Raw genomic sequence first — 18,356 nt, 5'->3', positions numbered from 1 at the left:
GAGGAGATCGCCTCTAGAGGCTGTGGGAGTTGGAAGGAGGAGCAGTGGTCTGAAGTTTCCCATTACGAAATACAAACTTTGGGACTGGAGAGAGGGTCGGTGATTACAACCCTCTCCTTCAGACCCAGGTTCAATTCCCAGCATCCACAAAGCAGCTCACAGCTGCCTGAAACTTTTTCAGAGCATCTGAACCCTCACACAAGCATGCATGCATGAAAAACACCAATGTACATAAAATAAAAATAGTTAAAAAGAAGAACATGAAACTGGCATTTCATACATCATTTCTTCTTGGACAACTTTTAGCTTTTAGAGTGAATTATAATTTGTTCTAAAACTGTGCTATCATTCTTAAATCATTGGGCTAATTTTTAAAAATACTTTCCCTAATATCAAAGCCTTCAGGAATAAAAAACCAAAGTATTTACAACGAAAGGATTATGTCTCACAGGTAATCTCTGAAACAGAGGGTTTTAAGTTGGGCACCGTGGCGATATATTTGTAGTCCCAGCATTTGGGAGGCAGAGGCAGGAGGATCAAGAGTTCATGGTCATTCTCAGCTACACAGTGAGACGGGGGCCAACCTGTGTTATATGCACATGGGACACCTTAAGGCAACAATTCTCAACAATTCAACTTGTAGAAATTATTTTAATAAGAAAATTTGTATAAAGACTTAGACACATGACCATTAACTCCCTACTGTTCATGGAGAGAGGCCTTAAGTAAGCTATCAAGCTGTTTAAGACCAGTTAACTCAAGTCTAAAATGTTCATATGGTGAAGTAATCCATGGGCTATGTATATGAGTATATTTGAAATACATTTCAAAAACTGTACTTTTAGAAATAAAAATCCTGAACTTTATATATATGCACATATGTTCTAGAGACAGCTGCCTTAAAAGCTACCAGAATGGAGCAGTGACTATGCAGGCGAGGACGCTGTAAATCACTTTAACTCCCGTTTGTCTGCTGACCTCCACTGTCTATTTTTATATAAAAATCATGTAACATTGCTACAGGGTTACATTTAGTCTTTTGTTTTTCCAAGCTTAAAACAACCATCCCTGCCATTACGGGACAGAGAGCAGAGATGCCTCTGTGGTCCAAGTGACCACAGCCCCTGCCCACTCACTTCACAGCTGCTGGGCAGCCCCTGAACCATGGCAGTCACACCCAGAGGAGCTGAGGAGTCCTTTATGGACAGAACTAGTACTGGCATCTACTGCCCAAGAATACTGGCGAGGGAAATACCTCCTTTTTGCTTTCTCTGTTTGGGTCAATGTCGATGTCGACGGGATTACTGCCGTTTGTTTCTTCCAGTTCGTCCTCACTGGAAGAAAAGACCAGGGGACGGGAAGGTTATTCTGTGTTACTTCAGTCCACACGAAAACTACAAGTGCACTCTAAAATTGCTCTGTACATCTACAGACTGCTTCATTTATATAGATTTTTATATAGACTTCCAACTTGGTAGTTTTTTTGGTCCAGTGGTTCTCAACTCTCCTAGTGTTACAACCCCTTAAATACAGTTCTCCATGTTGGGGTGACCCTCAACCATAATAAAATTTTCATTGCTACTTCATAAATGTAATTGTTATGATGCTAATATAAATCTTTTTTGGAGACAGAGGTTTGATCTAGGTTGAGAACCGCTGCTCTGGAGATCTGAGAAATTTTGCCCAGAGTCCTAGCCAGTGATTTTACAGACGTCGTATGGGAGGTCAGTGACCACTTACGTGCTACTCTCACGGCCCTGTACTGAAGTGCTGGGAAGACTGTATCCTAACAGGGTAAAGGTCCTGAGGAGAGGGAGCAGGGGGACAACACTTCTCAGGACCAATGCAGTAATGCACAGAGGAGCCCCCGGGCATCAAGTGTCACCGCGCTGGCTGTGCATGTCAGAGTCAGGTCGACAGGCCCCAGCCTGCTCCATTCAACCCTGACTATTACTTAGCAGAGCACATCTGCCCGCAGCAACGACTCTAATGCATAACCAAACTAGGCCTGAGATAAAGACGATAAAAGCATTGATCAAAAGAGTACGGAGCCAGGCGTAACGGCACATGCCTTTAACCCTAGCACTAGAAATACAGTGGTAGGCAGATGGATGTCAGTGAGTTTGAGGCCCGCCTGCTCTACATAGTGAGTTCCAGGACAGCCAGAGTTACTTCGAGAGCCCCTAGAATGTATTACAGAAAACCCGGAGAGCCTATGTTTTTAAAGGACACATACACCCCTGTCACTCTAACACAGAAGCCTGCCTTCTGAGAACCAAGCATCTGACTGGCCCTGAACAACCTGCCCAGCAGAGCCCTCAGAGCTGACCCTCGGCCTCACCAAGTGTGGGGTTACAGCCATTTTCACTCATCTCTGCTACATGTTAAGCCGAGGAAGCAAGAAATAAGACACACCACACCCTTCCTTCCTGAAGCCTAACGAGTTATCCGTAAAGTGAATACCAGGACTGGGAGGCTGACTCAATGGTAGAGTACCAGCAATGTGCGACTGTTAGCTTCAGACCTCGTAGCGAGTTCCGAGGGGGTGGGGTGCACACAAAACTAACAGCGACAACAAACCAATGCCCCTCTAAGAGACCATGACCCGATTCTCTAGCATCTCCATCACGAGACGCATGGTTAGGGGAGTAGGGCAGTGCTGGTCAGCACTCGTTTCCAACTTGACAGGATCTAGATCAGCCAGGAGACAAGCTCCCTTCCAGGCAAATACTCATGAGGGATTTCTAGGTCAGGTGAGCTGAGGGGTGAGCCAAGGCCATTCCATGGGGTGGGGTCAGGGGGTGAATGACAAACAGGAAGTACAGTGAGCAGTAGCAGCTCTCCCTCGGATTCCTGACCTGGCAAATTCTCTCTCTCAAGCCCCTGCTGCCGCGTCTGACCTCTTCTTGAGCTGTTTAAACAAGGTGAACGAAATCCACTGTCTTCTCTTCAAAGCAGGCTAACCGTGAACACGTGCTACACGACTCTTTTCCCACACTCAGCAGATTCTGACCCATGAAGCAGCACCCTCCTTATCAGAGGTGTCGGCTTCAGGGCAGGAAGGAGCGTGTTACATCACTGACTGAAAAGCAAGAACCACACAGGGACTTTCACGTCCACTGCCTCTCAGGCCAAGGCAACTGCAGGGCCTTGAGTCACAGCCCCTTCCCCTCTGTCCCCGGCCCTTAGACACACAGGTGGTCAGGTGACACCGCAGGAGCGCGCGCGCTTACCTTTCTTCTCGCTCACGCTTTTGTTTCCGAGCGTGACGGTCCATCACACTGGTTTTAGTTCTGGTTTTCTTCCAAGAGTAGTAAAACTTCACCAAGCTGGCTATGGATTTATCGGGAAGCTAAATGCGGAAATCAAATTGGTGCAGAGTGAAGCTAGCGTTTGGCAGTCAAGAGTGCTGAAGATACGGTTCATAAGATCATTTAAAACAGAGACGGAAAACCAACAAAATGCGTTTTCCTTTTTAAAACATTAACTTTATTATAAAAAAGTTGGATTAAAAAGAAAGAAAGAAAGAAAGAAAGAAAGAAAGAAAGAAAGAAAGAAAGAAATCACACACCAAAATTAACTGGCCCCAAAGACCATACAACTCAATGAACTCCTATGCAGTTAAAGAGGCCATTCAGAAGCAAAGCTGTAGAGTTTCACCTAGGATTTTGTGCTTTCAATATTGAGTGTTTTTATGCGCTTTATCAATCACCAAAAATGAAAAAATTCATTAAGTTTGAACTACAAAAATAACTTTTTATTTATTTTTCAAAATAATACATCTTCTTTTTTAATTTTTTGAATTTGTATAGCTCTGGCTGTCCTAGAACTCAAACTGTAGACTAGGCTAGTCTTGAAGAAAGAGCTCCATCTGCCTCTGCCTTCAAATACCACTGTTTGGGTTTTGGGGTTTTTGTTTGTTTGTTTGCTAGCCTGAAAACTAGCAAGCACCAGCAAATCTGTTGCCACCCTGGACCCTACCTACCCACCCCACCCCCGCCCCACTGGAGCTGCACTTATGTGTACAAAATGCCTGAACCGTTCTGTGGGTTCTAGGATTTGAATTTAGTTTCCATGACCAGAGTTAGGACAACTCTCCTACCCCTAGCTAGCTCTCCAGCACCTACATTTAATCTTTACAAATTCACGTAAACATTTAATGCAAGCACCAGTGAACTTTAAACTGGAGTTTATCAATACTTTCTAGACAGTAAAAAATATAGCCAAGTATGGTGGCGCACACCCTTAATTCTAGCACTCGGGAGGCAAAGGCAGGAAGATCTCTGTGAGTTCAAGGACCCGGTCTATACGGTGAGTTGTACGTCAGTCAGGGTTACACAGAAAAACCTTGTCTCAAAAAACCAAAACCCATCCAACCAAAAAAGCACACATACAGACAAGGACTGTGATGATGTTCCTTCAAAAGCAATCAGAGGTCCTGCCTGCTGACGTAACCTTCTGAGGAGACCAGCTACGGGGTGGAGGGGTGGTGGGTGTGGGTGTGTGGAGCGGGCTGTGGAGGCAGAGCTTACAGACTTGGACCAGCACAGCTTCACTCTGCACTGGAACTGCTGAGCTACAGAGTAGATTTTTAAAAAGCAATTTAGTAAGCTGCTTTTTCTAAAGGGGATTTTATTCAAAAGGAAATACTTGGGGCTAGAGACATGGCTCAAAGGCCATGGGTTCAATTCCCAGTACCGCATGCCAGCTCGCAGATGTTTGGAATTCCTGCTCCAGATCTGATACTCGCTCTTCTAGTCTCTGTAAGCACCAGGCACACAGCGGACAGAGACGCACACGCACATGAAACAAGCGAGCACATAAACAAATGAGATGTTTAAAGTCGATGATAACTCTGTCTCACGTATAGCATAAGAAGCAGAAATAAAACAGCGGCAGCAGCAGGAACAGAACAACAAACCCCCACTTACCATTTGCTGGATTCTATGAAAAGTCTTCCCGTGGAAACTAAAGGCTTGCTCAAATAAGACTTTGTCTTCTACCGTCCACTCATCGGGAAAGGGGGTGAAGTTGGGCAAGTCGGCCAGTGATTTCTCGATGTTATGCTTATGCCAAAAGAGCATCCCAAGAGCCTGGGAGAATGGTATAGGTGAGACTTTAGACCACATGAGTCAAACATTAAAATGGGGGTGAAAGAGCAAACGGGCACCATGTGCTGACAACAGACAGCGGGGAGACTGCCGCATGCGCCGCAGAGCTCCGGGTTCTGTGATCAGAGGGACATCCAGTCTATCACCCCAAGCACTTTTTAGCATACAGCTCGATGGTGCTGATGGTGCTGAGTGCACGCACGCACGCATGCACGCACGCACGGCATGTGTGCCCATGCTCAGCACTCGCCGTCTGTGAAAGAAGCATGGTGCCTGGTCAGTAGCAACGCTCATCCTCCAACACCTCTGTCTCAGGCCCAGCAGCCTGTATTCTGACTTCTCTCAATCAGTCTCAAACATGTGGAAAACAGACATTTTTGTCCTTCAAGATATGGTCTCCCTATGCTTACTTCAAACTCAATTCTCCTGCCTTAGTCCTGCAGCGGTGGGATCACAGGTTTCTAGCTATTCTTTCTGGTTGCCACAGGGATTACATTAAACACTCTAAAGTTGTAAGATTTACACTGGAATTATAGGAGAGTAGTTTCAACAAAATAAAAAAATTTAGCTTCTTAAACAGCCACCTCACCTCTTTCAGTTGTGGACACCGGAGGATTCTATCTATGGTCATACATCAGCAAAGAAAGGCAAGCTAGTGCCTCAGAGGAATCATTAGGCTACATGGAAATGCAGTGCCACAGCCACTGAGCTCTCGGACGATCCCCTCCGCTGTGCCTGTCTTAAATTGTTACCTGACTCTAGTCCAGTGTCCTTCATTTCTCCCATAGCACTCTTGAAGGGCAAACAGATTTAACACAGAACCCATGGTGAGTCCTTTATTATTCTTTTAAATCTGTTAATGTCTTAGTTTAAAAATTTTTTTTTTTTTTGGTTCTTTTTTTTTTTTTTGAGCTGGGGATCAACCCAGGGCCTTGCCTTCCTAGGCAAGCGCCTACCACTGAGCTAAATCCCAACCCCTTAGTTTAAAAATTTTTTTTTTTACATTTTTTTTTTTTCAGAGCTGAAGACCGAACCCAGGGCCTTGTGCTTGCGAGGCAAGCGCTCTACCACTGAGCTAAATCCCCAACCCCCTAGTTTAAAATTTAATTGTGTTTGTGTGCTTGACTGCACTCACGTGTGTGCTTATGTGCGCCAATGTCAAAGCGCCCATGCGTGTGACAGAGGATAGCTGGCATGGGTGGATGCTCTCCTTCTAGCTCATGGACTTGAGGAATGGACTCAGTCATCAGGTTTGGCGGTGATACCCTTACTCGCAGAGCCACAGACCAGCTCTGTCCGGTGTGGAAACCTCTCTCTCTCCCATTCTCTGTACATACAGAGTGAGCCCAGGATCCACTGCTCAGCTGACTGAACGCCTCTCCACCCTAAGCAGACACTCCTTGGTTGACAGCTGTCAGGTAGTTTGTTGGTCCCTTTCCCATCACCGCACCATCTATGGAACTCTAAAGATCCCGATAGCGAATCTGGTCACTTTATTTTACTTTCACCTTTGGCTGTTTTTTCTCCATCTTTATTACTTGAGTATTTCTTATTTACATTTCGATTGTTATTCCCTTTCCCAGTTTCCAGGCCAACATCCCCCTAGCCCCTCCCCCCTTCTATATGGGTGTTCCCCTCCCCATCCTCCCCCCATTACCACCCTCCCCCAACAATCACATTCACTGGGGGTTCAGTCTTAGCAGGACCCAGGGCTTCCCCTTCCACTGGTGCTCTTACTAGGATATTCATTGCTACCTATGAGGTCAGAGTCCAGGGTCAGTCCATGTATAGTCTTTTAGGTAGTGGCTTAGTCCCTGGAAGCTCTGGTTGGTTGGCATTGTTGTTCATATGGGGTCTCAAGCCCCTTCAAGCTCTTCCAGTCCTTTCTCTGATTCCTTCAACGGGGAGTCCCATTCTAAGTTCAGTGGTTTAATGATGGCATTCGCCGATGTATTTGACATATTCTGGCTGTGTCTCTCAGGAGAGATCTACATCCGGTCCTGTCGGCCTGCACTTCTTTGCTTCATCCATCTCGTCTAATTTGGTGGCTGTATATGTATGGGCCATGTGTGGGGCAGGCTCTGAACATCTTTGGTTTTTGTGTACTTCGTTCTGAATCTCGGCGTGGGTAAGCTCATCAATATGAAGTACGTTGAGCTATTTTTAGATGACATTAATTTAGGAGGGTCTGTCCACTTATTTCCCCTTCGAAACCTCTTCTGATTCCTTCTATCTTCTCCCAAAGCTCCCTAACACTTACATTGTTCTCCCTGAGGACGTCCCACAGGGTCTTCTTCACCCTTGTTCATCCCCTCCCCCATAACACTCAGAAAGTTTGCCTTTTCCTGCGCTGGGAGTATAGTTCAGTAGTAGAATACTTCTTTAAGCATACAAGATATCCTGATCCCCTACCTCCAGTACCACAGACAATAAAACAAATTGTCCTATGTTCAAATGCAATGATCTGCCTACTCAAAATGGCCCTTCTGAGAATTAGTAAGTTAATTAAAATCTTGGGGTAAATAGTGGGGATTTAGTTCAGTGATGGATCACTTGCCTGGCATGTTCAAGATTCTGGAATTAGTCCCTAGCACCAATTTACTCAATCTCTGCTCCCAGTGTGCATGCATGCGTACGTGTGTGTGTGTGTGTGTGTGTGTGTGTGTGTGTGTGTGTGTGTGTGTGTGTGAGATCTGACATTAGGTATTTTTGAGGAATAGTTTCTGTTGGTTTAATTCTTGTATATCAATTTCTCAAAATTAAAAAATAAAAACCTCTATACTAGAGGAAGCCTTCTTGGACTCAAGATAAATACAACTCAGAAGTCTCAGAAGTTCCTAAGTTTCGAGACTGACAGGCACCCCCTCCCCAATTCCAGGTTATATGCAGGGACTCTTAGGGAGGAAGCCTGTGGACGGTCAAGCAGCTGGAAAGCAAGCAGGAAGCTCCTCGGCTGTTGGTCACGGCATTGTCATCACAGCAACAAGTTGAAACCAGCAAGTCCTTGCTTCTGAAAGCAGCCCCTGCGAGCTCCTGCCGGCTATGCTCGCTTGGGTGGAAGCTTTGACTCGGTGCACACACAAGTTCACCTGCCCAGGAAAGCTCACAGAGGTTTCCCTTCAGTGGCCATAACTTCTGGCTGTGAGGTCCGCTTTGTGTGTTCTCTGTTAAAAACTGGGCATCTAGGGACTGAGGAGACAGCTCAGTGGTTAAGAGCACTGAAGGCTCTTCCACAAGTCTGGTGTTCAGTTCCCAGCAACCACATGTGGCTCACAACCATCTGTAATGGAATCCGATGCCCTCTTCTGGTGTCTGAAGACAGTGACAGTGTACTCACATATTTAAAATAAATAACTAAAACTTAAAGACAAACAAACAAAACAAAACTGGTCATCTAGATTTAGCCATGCAATAGCCTTGCTGGTCAGATGCTTGTTTTTCCTGAGGTGCAGTTCCCTCTTCTGGCCCTTTTTATAACAACTGATCTGTCTATGCTCCAAGGGTCAGCATGAGGTGTGACTTTCTAGAGCTTTTCTGTGCCTATTTCTTTCTCTGGGCATACACAGAAACTTTCTAATTCTCTCCTCGCATGCCGCTCCCTTTGACTAACTTAATCTTCAGTGTCTGCCTCTCAGAAGAGAAAACTGCAGAGAGCAATAGGGAGGGCACTGGCCCTTTACTCCCAGAACGTGACTTCAGCTGGGAGCGAACTCAACAGGGAGGGTCAGCAAAATGACCACTGGCTTCTTTACCTGCCCTTTGATAACAATCAGTCACAGATCACAGGTCACTCGTTCAGATTCCCAACATGGCAAACAGGGTATGTTTGTGTACTCTAGTGCTCACAAGCTACACACAAGCTGCTGCAGGAATAAATGTGCAGTTGCAGTAAGGGAGAGACAGCCACTGCCTGTCTGTGGAGGGGAAACAACCAAAGCTTCAGGCTTCTCCGTGTGTTTTGTTTGTTTGTTTTTGTTTTTCTCTATGTAGCCCTGGCTCTCCTAGAACTCACTCTGTAGACCAGGTTGGCTTCAAAGTCAGAGATCACCTGCTTCAGCTCGTGTTCTCTGTGCTGCTCGGATTAAAGCCACATGGCACCACCACCAGGCCCACAGACTCAAGTGTGCGCAGGGTAGATGTGCTGCAGTCGTTACACCGCAGGGGCTTCCAACCCTCCTGGAAGAGGGAACTTGTTGTTTCAGCTCACTGAGAAGCCAGCTCTAGAGGTGAGCTTGTGTGTGGTTCTCCCTCCCATCACAGACTCAAGTACTTTCACCTTAAGGTGTTTTACAGGATCCTTGCCCGGAGATGGGCTGACAGTGTTCCTCATGCTATGACAGGGAGGGAAGAATAGCCAAACAGCCACGACGGAGACTATGGCTGACAACTAGACGGTAAACTTGTTCCAGAGGTCACTATCGTACAAAGGTGCCTGCAGTAGAAGAAAAAGCTGTGAATTCAGCTATGGGATGCTCGTCCAAGAGTGGCAATGATAGACCTCTACCTCAACCTAGCCAGTCAGCTGGATGTTGTGAGCAACAAGTCTGAGCATACAACGACCATAAACCATTATACAGTCAGTCAGATACCTTAAGGGATCGTTAAGCCATTACACAACAGGATGAGAAGCAATCTCGCATTCCAACAAGACAACGACTAGTTAGCATCCGCTCCCTTATGCCTGCCCACTCAATAAGGCTGGCACAGCCCACAGAGGACACTGACCAGGTCGGTGGCAAGCTCTGCTTTCTACAACAGAAAATGAACTTTACCTGCTCCATGTTGTACCCGTGCTTCTCTTTGGCAATAGCGATGTACTCGTCCACTGAAAAACAGAGGCGTCCAGTCAGTAATCAGCCTGAGCACAGCAAGACTATACTCACCAGAGCTGGCTCCTTCGAAACCTATCATGCTCATGTGGAAATAAAGAAATGCAACACAGAATAAAGCCCTAGTGTGCATCTAAATCCCCCAGAGGAACATCCAGATGGAGAGACACAAATATCAACCTATGTGCACACCGTGAGACTATGAACATTTTAAAAGTCCTGCTTCAAATTCCATCTCTAGGGTGTAGGAACTTTTTTAGTGTAAAAGAAAATAGGACAGACTAGAGAGATGGCTCAGCAATTAAGAGTACCAAGAGACGGGGTTGGGGATTTAGCTCAGTGGTAGAGCGCTTGCCTAGCAAGCGCAAGGCCCTGGGTTTGGTCCCCAGCTCCGGGGAAAAAAAGAAAAAAAAGAAAAAGAAAGAGTACCAAGAGACTTCTGGAGGACCCGAAGGATTCTTGGCTAACAACTACCTGTAACTCCAACTTAGGGACAGTGGGAATCTGGTTCCCTCTTCTAGTCTCTGCTGTAATCCCCACATACATGACACAAACAACATACACACTTACATACACATACACACACATATGTACGTAGACATAGTATTTTGTAATTTAAAAAACAAACAAGAGGGCTAGCTACCACAGCTCCTGTGTTGCCTGTCCGAGGCAGGCCTCACTACACAGACCAGGCTGCCTCTGATGAAGCCGACTGTGGCAGCTACACTCAGGCAGTCGTGGTGGTGATCTACAGGGGTCTGAGGCTGTGATGTGCATTACATGTGGAGCCTTGACACCCATGACAGAATCTGCTCTGTACCAGTCAACAGACAGAGTTTTAGCCATTACCCTTGAAATCCAACCAAGGCAGGACAGTTTGCTAAGTCAACGCCGATGGTATCGGCCCCAAAAGGCAGAGGCAGCACAGGTCGGCTGTGTTCACGAAGGATCAGGATCCAATCCAAGCTCTGCCTCCATCTATTGCTTGCAACAAAGTCGAGGCTGGCTTTGAACTTGTGGCAACAGCTCTATAACAGCGTCTGGCCGCAGAATGCGCCACATCAACGCTTCCCTACAGCAACGTGTGGGTTCTAGTTAATCAAAAGGGTCTAGCAAGGCGGTGCAGAGGTAGAAGGAGCGCCCGCTGCCGTCCTGGGGTCCACGCAGTAGAAGCAGTGTCGGCTGCAGCAGGCTCTCCTCTGACCTCCACACTTGCCTTCAATGGCAAAGGAGAAAGAACACAGATGAAAACTACTATGGTGACCTCAATTCCTCCTTCCCTCTCCCCGACACTGCAGATTCAGACCCCGTGATCCTGAATAGTCTACAAAGAGTGGTAGGCTCACACCACGAGGTAGGTTCGGGACAAAGCTTATGGTCTTAATGGCGTTTTAAAAAAAAAAAAATCGTGATTTGCAGTGACCCTAGGTACTGCAAAAGGAACACTACAGTAATTTCTGTCGTGGCTTAAAATTGAGAATGCCTAACATTTCTAAAGAGTGTAATAATGAGATTGGACATGTTGCTCAGTAGTGTGCAAAAGGTTCTGGGTTCAATTCCCAGCACAATAGAGTATGATTTAAAAAAAAAAAAAAAAGCCATGGTGGTCCCTTAATTATTATAAAAGAAGTTATCCTAAGACTCACATAGAAGCAAAGGGACATTTAAGTACAGCAGTCCTGCCACCTGGTGGACACAGAGATTACTACAGTGAACATCTGACTCCTGAATATCTTTAAGGAAAAAGAACACAAGGCAAGTCAGAATAAGATAAATATGCTAGTTCTTACCATTTCCACGGCATAGGACACCCCAGCCACCGGTTACTACTACAATGGAAGAGATAAGAGATGACTGCTCTACCACAAGGCCAGGTATGTTAAGTTCTCCTCAGGTCTTTAGTGTACTTCTGTGTAACTGGATAGCTCTGTCCTCTTTTCAGAACTCACATTTGCATTATCAGTGTAAGAGTAAGCAGATGGGCTGAGCGTGGGGCACACCCTTACCACCCAGGCAGCAGGAAGCAGGTGAGTCCGTATGAGGCCTTGGATTTCATAGTGAATTCTAAACCAGCCAGAGCCACAAGGTGAGACCCTGTCTACACGCACGCACTTTAAGTGAGAACGACACGCCTTCAACTCGTCCAGATCACTCAGCTTACCTGCCCTCCCTAAGAGGGAGATGAAGACTCACAGCAATCGCGTTAGCTCCAAGTGGACTTAGCTATGCACGAAATATTTCAAAGGGAAGCATCAAGATCTGACTTAACAGAAGGGGGTGGGGTGGGGTGGGGCGAGGCAGAGAGTAAGAGTGAGTGCATCAGCTTTCTATTCCTCGCAGCTAACGGATGGAAAGAAGGCTTGCTTTCTCCTAAGAACCTGCTAGCTGAACTCCTTTGCTCAACTACAGAACAAGAACGAGACTTCTTCAGTCCTTCATAGAATATTAGGAAAACATTTACAGTAAACAAATGTAAACAACTATCAGTCCTGTCCTGACATTTCTTTTTGCAGTGCTAGAAATCCAACCTGCGCTCTCGCCCAGGCCAGGCCAGCGCTACCCGTGAGCTGGTTTTCTCGGTAAGGAATAGACTTCCTTTTAAGTCACTTTTCTCAGCCCTGAGAAACAAACCCAGGCCTTTCCTACGGATGTTCTGCCACTGAGCTACACCTCCAGTGCCTGGTGTATATATGCATTTTTGTTTGTTGGTTTTTCCGAAGTGCTGTTTTTCTGTGTCACCCTGGCTGTCCTTGAACTCAGAGATTAACCTGCCCCTGCCTTTCCTAGTATTTATTTCATTCATGCCCCAAACTTCCTTTTCAAGGCTAGAGACTGCCTCACAAGTGACTCATTTCAAGGCCACCTTCAACTAGGTCTTAGGCAGGCAGGACAGTGGCAATCAGAAAGCTGTTTCGATCTCTGCATCCCAGTGCCCTGGGTGGCTTACCTGTCTGTAACCCTGTAACTGTAGGCCCAGAGGCCAGCAGGGGATGCAAGCTGTGAAAAATACAGGAAGCTTACATACTTCACCAAGTCACTTCCTCTCTCCTGACCTCTAGGCACAGGGACAGGGCTAAGAATGTGTACAAGGGGCACAAAAAAATTGCAGAGCCTACCACTTCCGGTGCTGCAACCCAGCAGAGACACTCACTGTCCGTGGACACCTAGGGCAGCAGGCTCTCCAACAGCGTGTAGCACAGGCTACAGCAGGAGAGCCTGGAATAAACGAGTCTGCTGTACTGAATTCGTTCGGCAACAGACTCTTTAGGTCTACTTTATGGCCCATCCTTCTCTCTACAGCTATCTGGACCCTTTTGGAATTCTCCTTAACAATTGAAAAGAGAAAAAACTCATTAATTGCAACTGTCTCAAGGACCAAGGAAGGAACCATCAGTGCACTCGTCCGTCCTTCTCTACGCAGGTAGAGCGTTTTCAGTAAGAGTTTCTTACTCACAGTAAGAAACTAGAAAACAACAGTAACAACAAACCCACAAAAATCCATAACAAACCCCTACATATTTGAGAATGGAACTTGGCTAATTAGGCTACATGGTGAACTTTTATAAATAAAAGTTCAAAATTCAGGTCTTTGTTCTTTGTTGGTAGTATACAGTTTTGTTTGGAGGTTTATTTATTTATTGCTGTTTGAGAGAAGATTTCCCTTTGTAACCTAGGCTGCCCTAGAACTTGCTCATACAGACCAAGTTGGCCACAAACTCACGCTAATCTACCTTCCTCTGCCTTCTGATTGGCTGAGATTATAGGTATGAGCCTCTCTGCCCAGCTTTGGGGTTTATTTTTTAAATGAGATACGGTCTCATTAGGTAGCCCAACTGACCTCAAAATCTTGACTCCCGTATCTCAGCCTCCAGAGTCCTGAGGTTATAGTACCCAGTAACTACACCTAATCTCTTTTTGTTTTGTTTCTGGTGTTTTGTTTTGTTTTTCAAGACAGGGTTTCTCTGTGTAGACCTAGCTGTCCTAGAACTCTCTATGTAGACCAGGCTGACCTTGACTTTAGAAAGATCTGGCTGCCTCTGCCTCCTGAGTACTGGAATTAAAGGTTTGCTAAACTATTTCGGTTTTTTTCTTTTTTCTTTGGTTCTTTTTTTTTTTTTTTTTTCGGAGCTGGGACCGAACCCAGGGCCTTGCGCTTCCTAGGCAAGCGCTCTACCACTGAGCTAAATCCCCAACCCTCTTTTGTTTTGTTTTCTTCTCCCCCCCCCCCCCCACCTGGGGCCCAAACTCAGGGCCTTGCACTTGCTACCACTGAGCTAAATCCCCAACCCCTAACTATTTCGTTTTTAATGGCAGGAAAATTAGAGTATAAAAACTATGGTACTGAGTGTGACATAACCGTTCAGAGAAAAAGGAGATTTGAAAGCAAGCTGACACAAGTGACCACAAGCTGCACAGTGCAGAGCTAAGGTGACATTATCAACAGAATGCACACTTCTAGAATGTTTGAACCCAGAATCTCCCCAAACAAAAAATATCCATATGGTAGGGCAGAGTGTTATCAACAACTTTTAATAATAAAAATACTTGATGTACATATGTACTTCCCCCAAAACCATATGACAGTAACTTTTATACCTTATGGCCTAAACATTGAGATGTATTCCCTAGTGGTAGTACAATCTCTTATGTAACCACAGAAAAGCACATTAAATTCCTCAACAATGCTTTATTCTTTGTCCACAGTCCAATCCGGTTAGTTAAACCCAAACCACATTATGGCTGGCAATTTTTTTTTTAAAGATTTATTTACTTATTCATTTTATGTATGTGGGTACACTGTCACTGTCCTCAGACACACCAGAAGCTGGCATCGGGTCCCATTACAGATGGTTGTGGGCCACCATGTGGTTGCTGGGAATTGAACTCAGGACCTTGGGAATAGAGAGCAGTCAGTGCTCTTAACTGCTGAGCCACCTCTCCAGCCCATATCTGGCAAATTTAAAATACATCTCAGTTAAGTTCATCCCTACATATGCATGCTTTTTAAAAAAGTATGAAACAGAGGGTCATTATGACAGCTAACAAAAGTAGCAAAATTCCTGGATATAAGCAACAATGTTACACCCACTAGACTGTCTACAAGGCACAATCCAAATCCAGCAGTAATAGCGGAGGATCATGATCAAATCCCTCCTATCCTTTTCTGGTAGCAGTGGTAAACTAGTCTGACCACTTTAGAAAATTATTTGGCACTGACCTTCAGCTGAGCAGATGAGACACAAAACTAGGTCAAGGAATGCTTCTGTAGTAATGCTTGCAGTAAAAACTTAAAGTAACTTTTCTCTGTTGACAGAAAGGATAAGATATTCTAACCAGGCCGATGAGAAGCAAATACAGCAAGTGGACGGGAGGGAGACATACTGACTGACAGGCAAAGTAGCCCAGCATGTAAGAGCTACAGGCACTCTAGGTTCAGCTCTGTCCATCTTAACCCAGCTCCTCTAGAGCGCACACTAGGACCAGATCTGGGTACATTCCATCTCTCACAGGGCAGCTTCCCAGCAGACTAAAGCCACACTTAGACAGGGCCTGTCAGGAACAAACAGTATATGGTAGCTCAAAAGCAGGAACAAAAATTGAGTAAATTAATGACTACAAAAAAGGAAAACAAAACAAACCAAAAAATATCTAAACAAACAAAAGGCTGGAAGATTCCAGAAGATCCAAGTAGCATAACAAATAGTTAAAAACCTGGGATTTGTGACTATGTCCTGAGGAGTCTCCACATTCCTACATCTCTTCATTCAGTGGGCACTGTACACTCAACTCGCCACATGCCAAGGGGAGAATAAAATTAAATGAACAGAGTAAACACACCAAGTTCCCACATCCAGCTCACAGCAGGACGGCGGAGAACATCCAGCAAACAGTACACTGGGGAGAAGGGAGAAAGGAAATCAAATCGGGTAAGAGTGAACGGTCCCTATTTTGTTGGACTTAAAAAACCTCTGGCAGGCTCACCTAAAGAACTGGACACCTAGGAGAGAAGTACTTGTGCTCCAGACAAAGGGACCAAGATGGCACTAATGAGGAAACTGAGTCCAGCCACAGGGGAAATACTAATCACACAATACAAGATCAATGTTGCAACTTTTACCTTCCAATTTAAAACACTGCAAACTGGAAAGCCACTGGGATATCTTGAGTAGATACTATCTAAAATGTATCTAGATAGTGGGTATATTTACAGGGTATCTATATTTACAGGGTATCTATGTAGAAGTTTAGAATGGGTCTGGAGAGAGAGTTCAGTAATTAGGAGCACAGGCTCCATTTCCGGAGGACCTGAATTATGTTTCCAGCACTCAGGACAGTAGGATCCTAACCTCCTGTATGTAGCTCTAGCTTTAGGAAAGCTGATGACCTGGTCTCCAAGCGTGCACGCGTGCGCGCGTACACACACACACACACACAAATAAATTATTAAAAAATATTTAACATTATATAGTTCATAAAATGTATAAACAATAGGCTGTTTTTGAAAGACTTATTTTATGGAATGAGTATTTTGGCTGCATGTATGTATATACACCTCGTGTACATCTGGTACCTGTGGACAGCATACAAAAGTGTCTCCGGTGCAAGTGGAGTTACAGATGGCTATGAGCAGGTCAGGTCTCCTGCAAGAACGAGGGCTGTTACCTGGTGAGTCATCTCTCTAACCAGAGACTGACAAGTGTACCCATCAACAAGGAAGTTAACACGGAGACCTCCTCATTCGCCTTGCATTTGAATATTTTAAATTTCACACATCCTATGTCTGTCCTTGAGTCAATTATTTTCAACTCTGACTATATCAACAAGATTTAAGTTTTTTGGGCTGGTGAGATAGATGGCTCAACGGTTAAGGGCACTGACTGCTCCTCCAGAGGTCCTGAGTTCAATTCCCAGCAACCACATGGTGGCTCACAACCATCTGTAATGGGATCTGATGCCCTCTTCTGGTGTGTGTGAAGACAGCTACAGTGTACTCATATACATGAAAGATGTTTCTTATAATTGTACCAGTTTTCCCTCATTTTTATAAAAAATTTTAAAATTAAGTCAAATAATTAAATCACATAAGCACACACATATGCTACAAAACATGCAATGCATAAGGAGCAGGACCGACCATTTGCTATTAAGCAACGTTCAACAATACGACGTCACCATTTCACTAAGATCTACCAAGGGCAGCAGCCCTTCCTAGAAACACTTCCTGCTTTAGGATTGCTTCTCAACTAGTCCAAACTCCAGTTTGTGTCTTTCAAACCCTATCTTAAAAAGCAAAAAAGAGGGAGGCTGTGCCTGGTAGAACACACCATTAACCCCAGCACTTGGGAGGCACAGGCCATTGTAAGTTCAAATCCAGCCCAGACTGCATAGTGAGTCCCAGGCCAGCTAGAACTACACAGGGAGAACTTGTTGGGGGGGGGGGAGAGAACGAGCACCTGTGTGTAAGCATGTGTGTGCGTGTGAAAGCAAATGAGAGCTGTGGCTATGGCTCAACAGGTAAGAGGGGTGAGTACCAAGACTGACAGCAGCTCAATCCCCAGAACTCATGTGGTAGAAGAGAACCAGCTCCCATAAACTGTGCTCTGGCCCCAGTGAGTATCGAGATAAAAGCCCTGGAACTCCCTCTGTAGATCAGGCTGGCCTCGAACTCAGAGATCCTCCAGCTTTTGCCGCCTGAGTGCTGGCATTAAAGGTATGTGCCACCATCGCCTGGCACAAATGTAACTTTGGCAATTGTGGGGTGCAGTGCCCATGGAAGCCAGAGGAGAGTATCTGATCCTCTGGAACTCGTTACTGACTGCTGTGAGCTGCCGTGCGGAATCAAACCCAGGTCCACTAGAAGAGCAGCCACTAAGCCAACTCTCTACCCCAAATGCAAATTCAAAGAAAGAAGAAAAGGGAACACCCTTAGCCTAGTCCTGCGTGGAAGATGTCCTGCCCAAGACGAATTCCTTCACGTCTAGTCTAAGTCAGCAAACACCAGAGTGAGCCTAGAATATGGCACTGTGTGCATGTAAGGAGCTGAAGTTTGCTTTTGGTGTGCTGTGTAGAGGGAGGGCCATCGAGAGAGCTCTTGTTCCTATCTAACCTGCCTTGCTAACCTTCAACAATGTTCTCTCCAGGCCCGTTCAGACCTTGATGGGTCACAAGCAAGCACAGTGACAGCATGACACTTAACCAATAACCAATCATGTGGTCTCCAGTTCTTCTCAACAGTTCAAAGCACTGTGCATTTGACTCCCTGAATTTCAACATTGCTTGCCAGGCACTAGCCAAGGGCTACTTCTCAGTCCCTATTCTTTCCTAAACCATGGGCTATCAAAAAATTTCTAATGGCAAATATTACTTCTAGCTATAAATCCTTAAGGGTGGACAGGAGGCCAGAGAGTTGGCTCTG

At 45.4% G+C, this 18,356-nt stretch overlaps 1 protein-coding gene across 1 annotated transcript in view; it reads right to left on the bottom strand.

Moving 5' to 3' along the window:
* Positions 1 to 18,356, bottom strand: part of Rcor1 (REST corepressor 1) — a 75,212-nt gene that overhangs the window by 10,345 nt on the left and 46,511 nt on the right. The window contains 4 exon segments of the mRNA XM_032908482.1: positions 1,256 to 1,334; positions 3,234 to 3,352; positions 4,932 to 5,093; positions 9,884 to 9,936. Of these exon segments, the coding sequence (XP_032764373.1) occupies positions 1,256 to 1,334; positions 3,234 to 3,352; positions 4,932 to 5,093; positions 9,884 to 9,936 (413 nt within the window).

This window comes from Rattus rattus, chromosome 7, assembly GCF_011064425.1.
Source record: "Rattus rattus isolate New Zealand chromosome 7, Rrattus_CSIRO_v1, whole genome shotgun sequence".
NCBI lineage: Eukaryota > Metazoa > Chordata > Mammalia > Rodentia > Muridae > Rattus > Rattus rattus.
The sequence above is the reverse complement of the archived record's forward strand: the minus strand, read 5'-3'. Positions and strand labels throughout refer to the sequence as shown.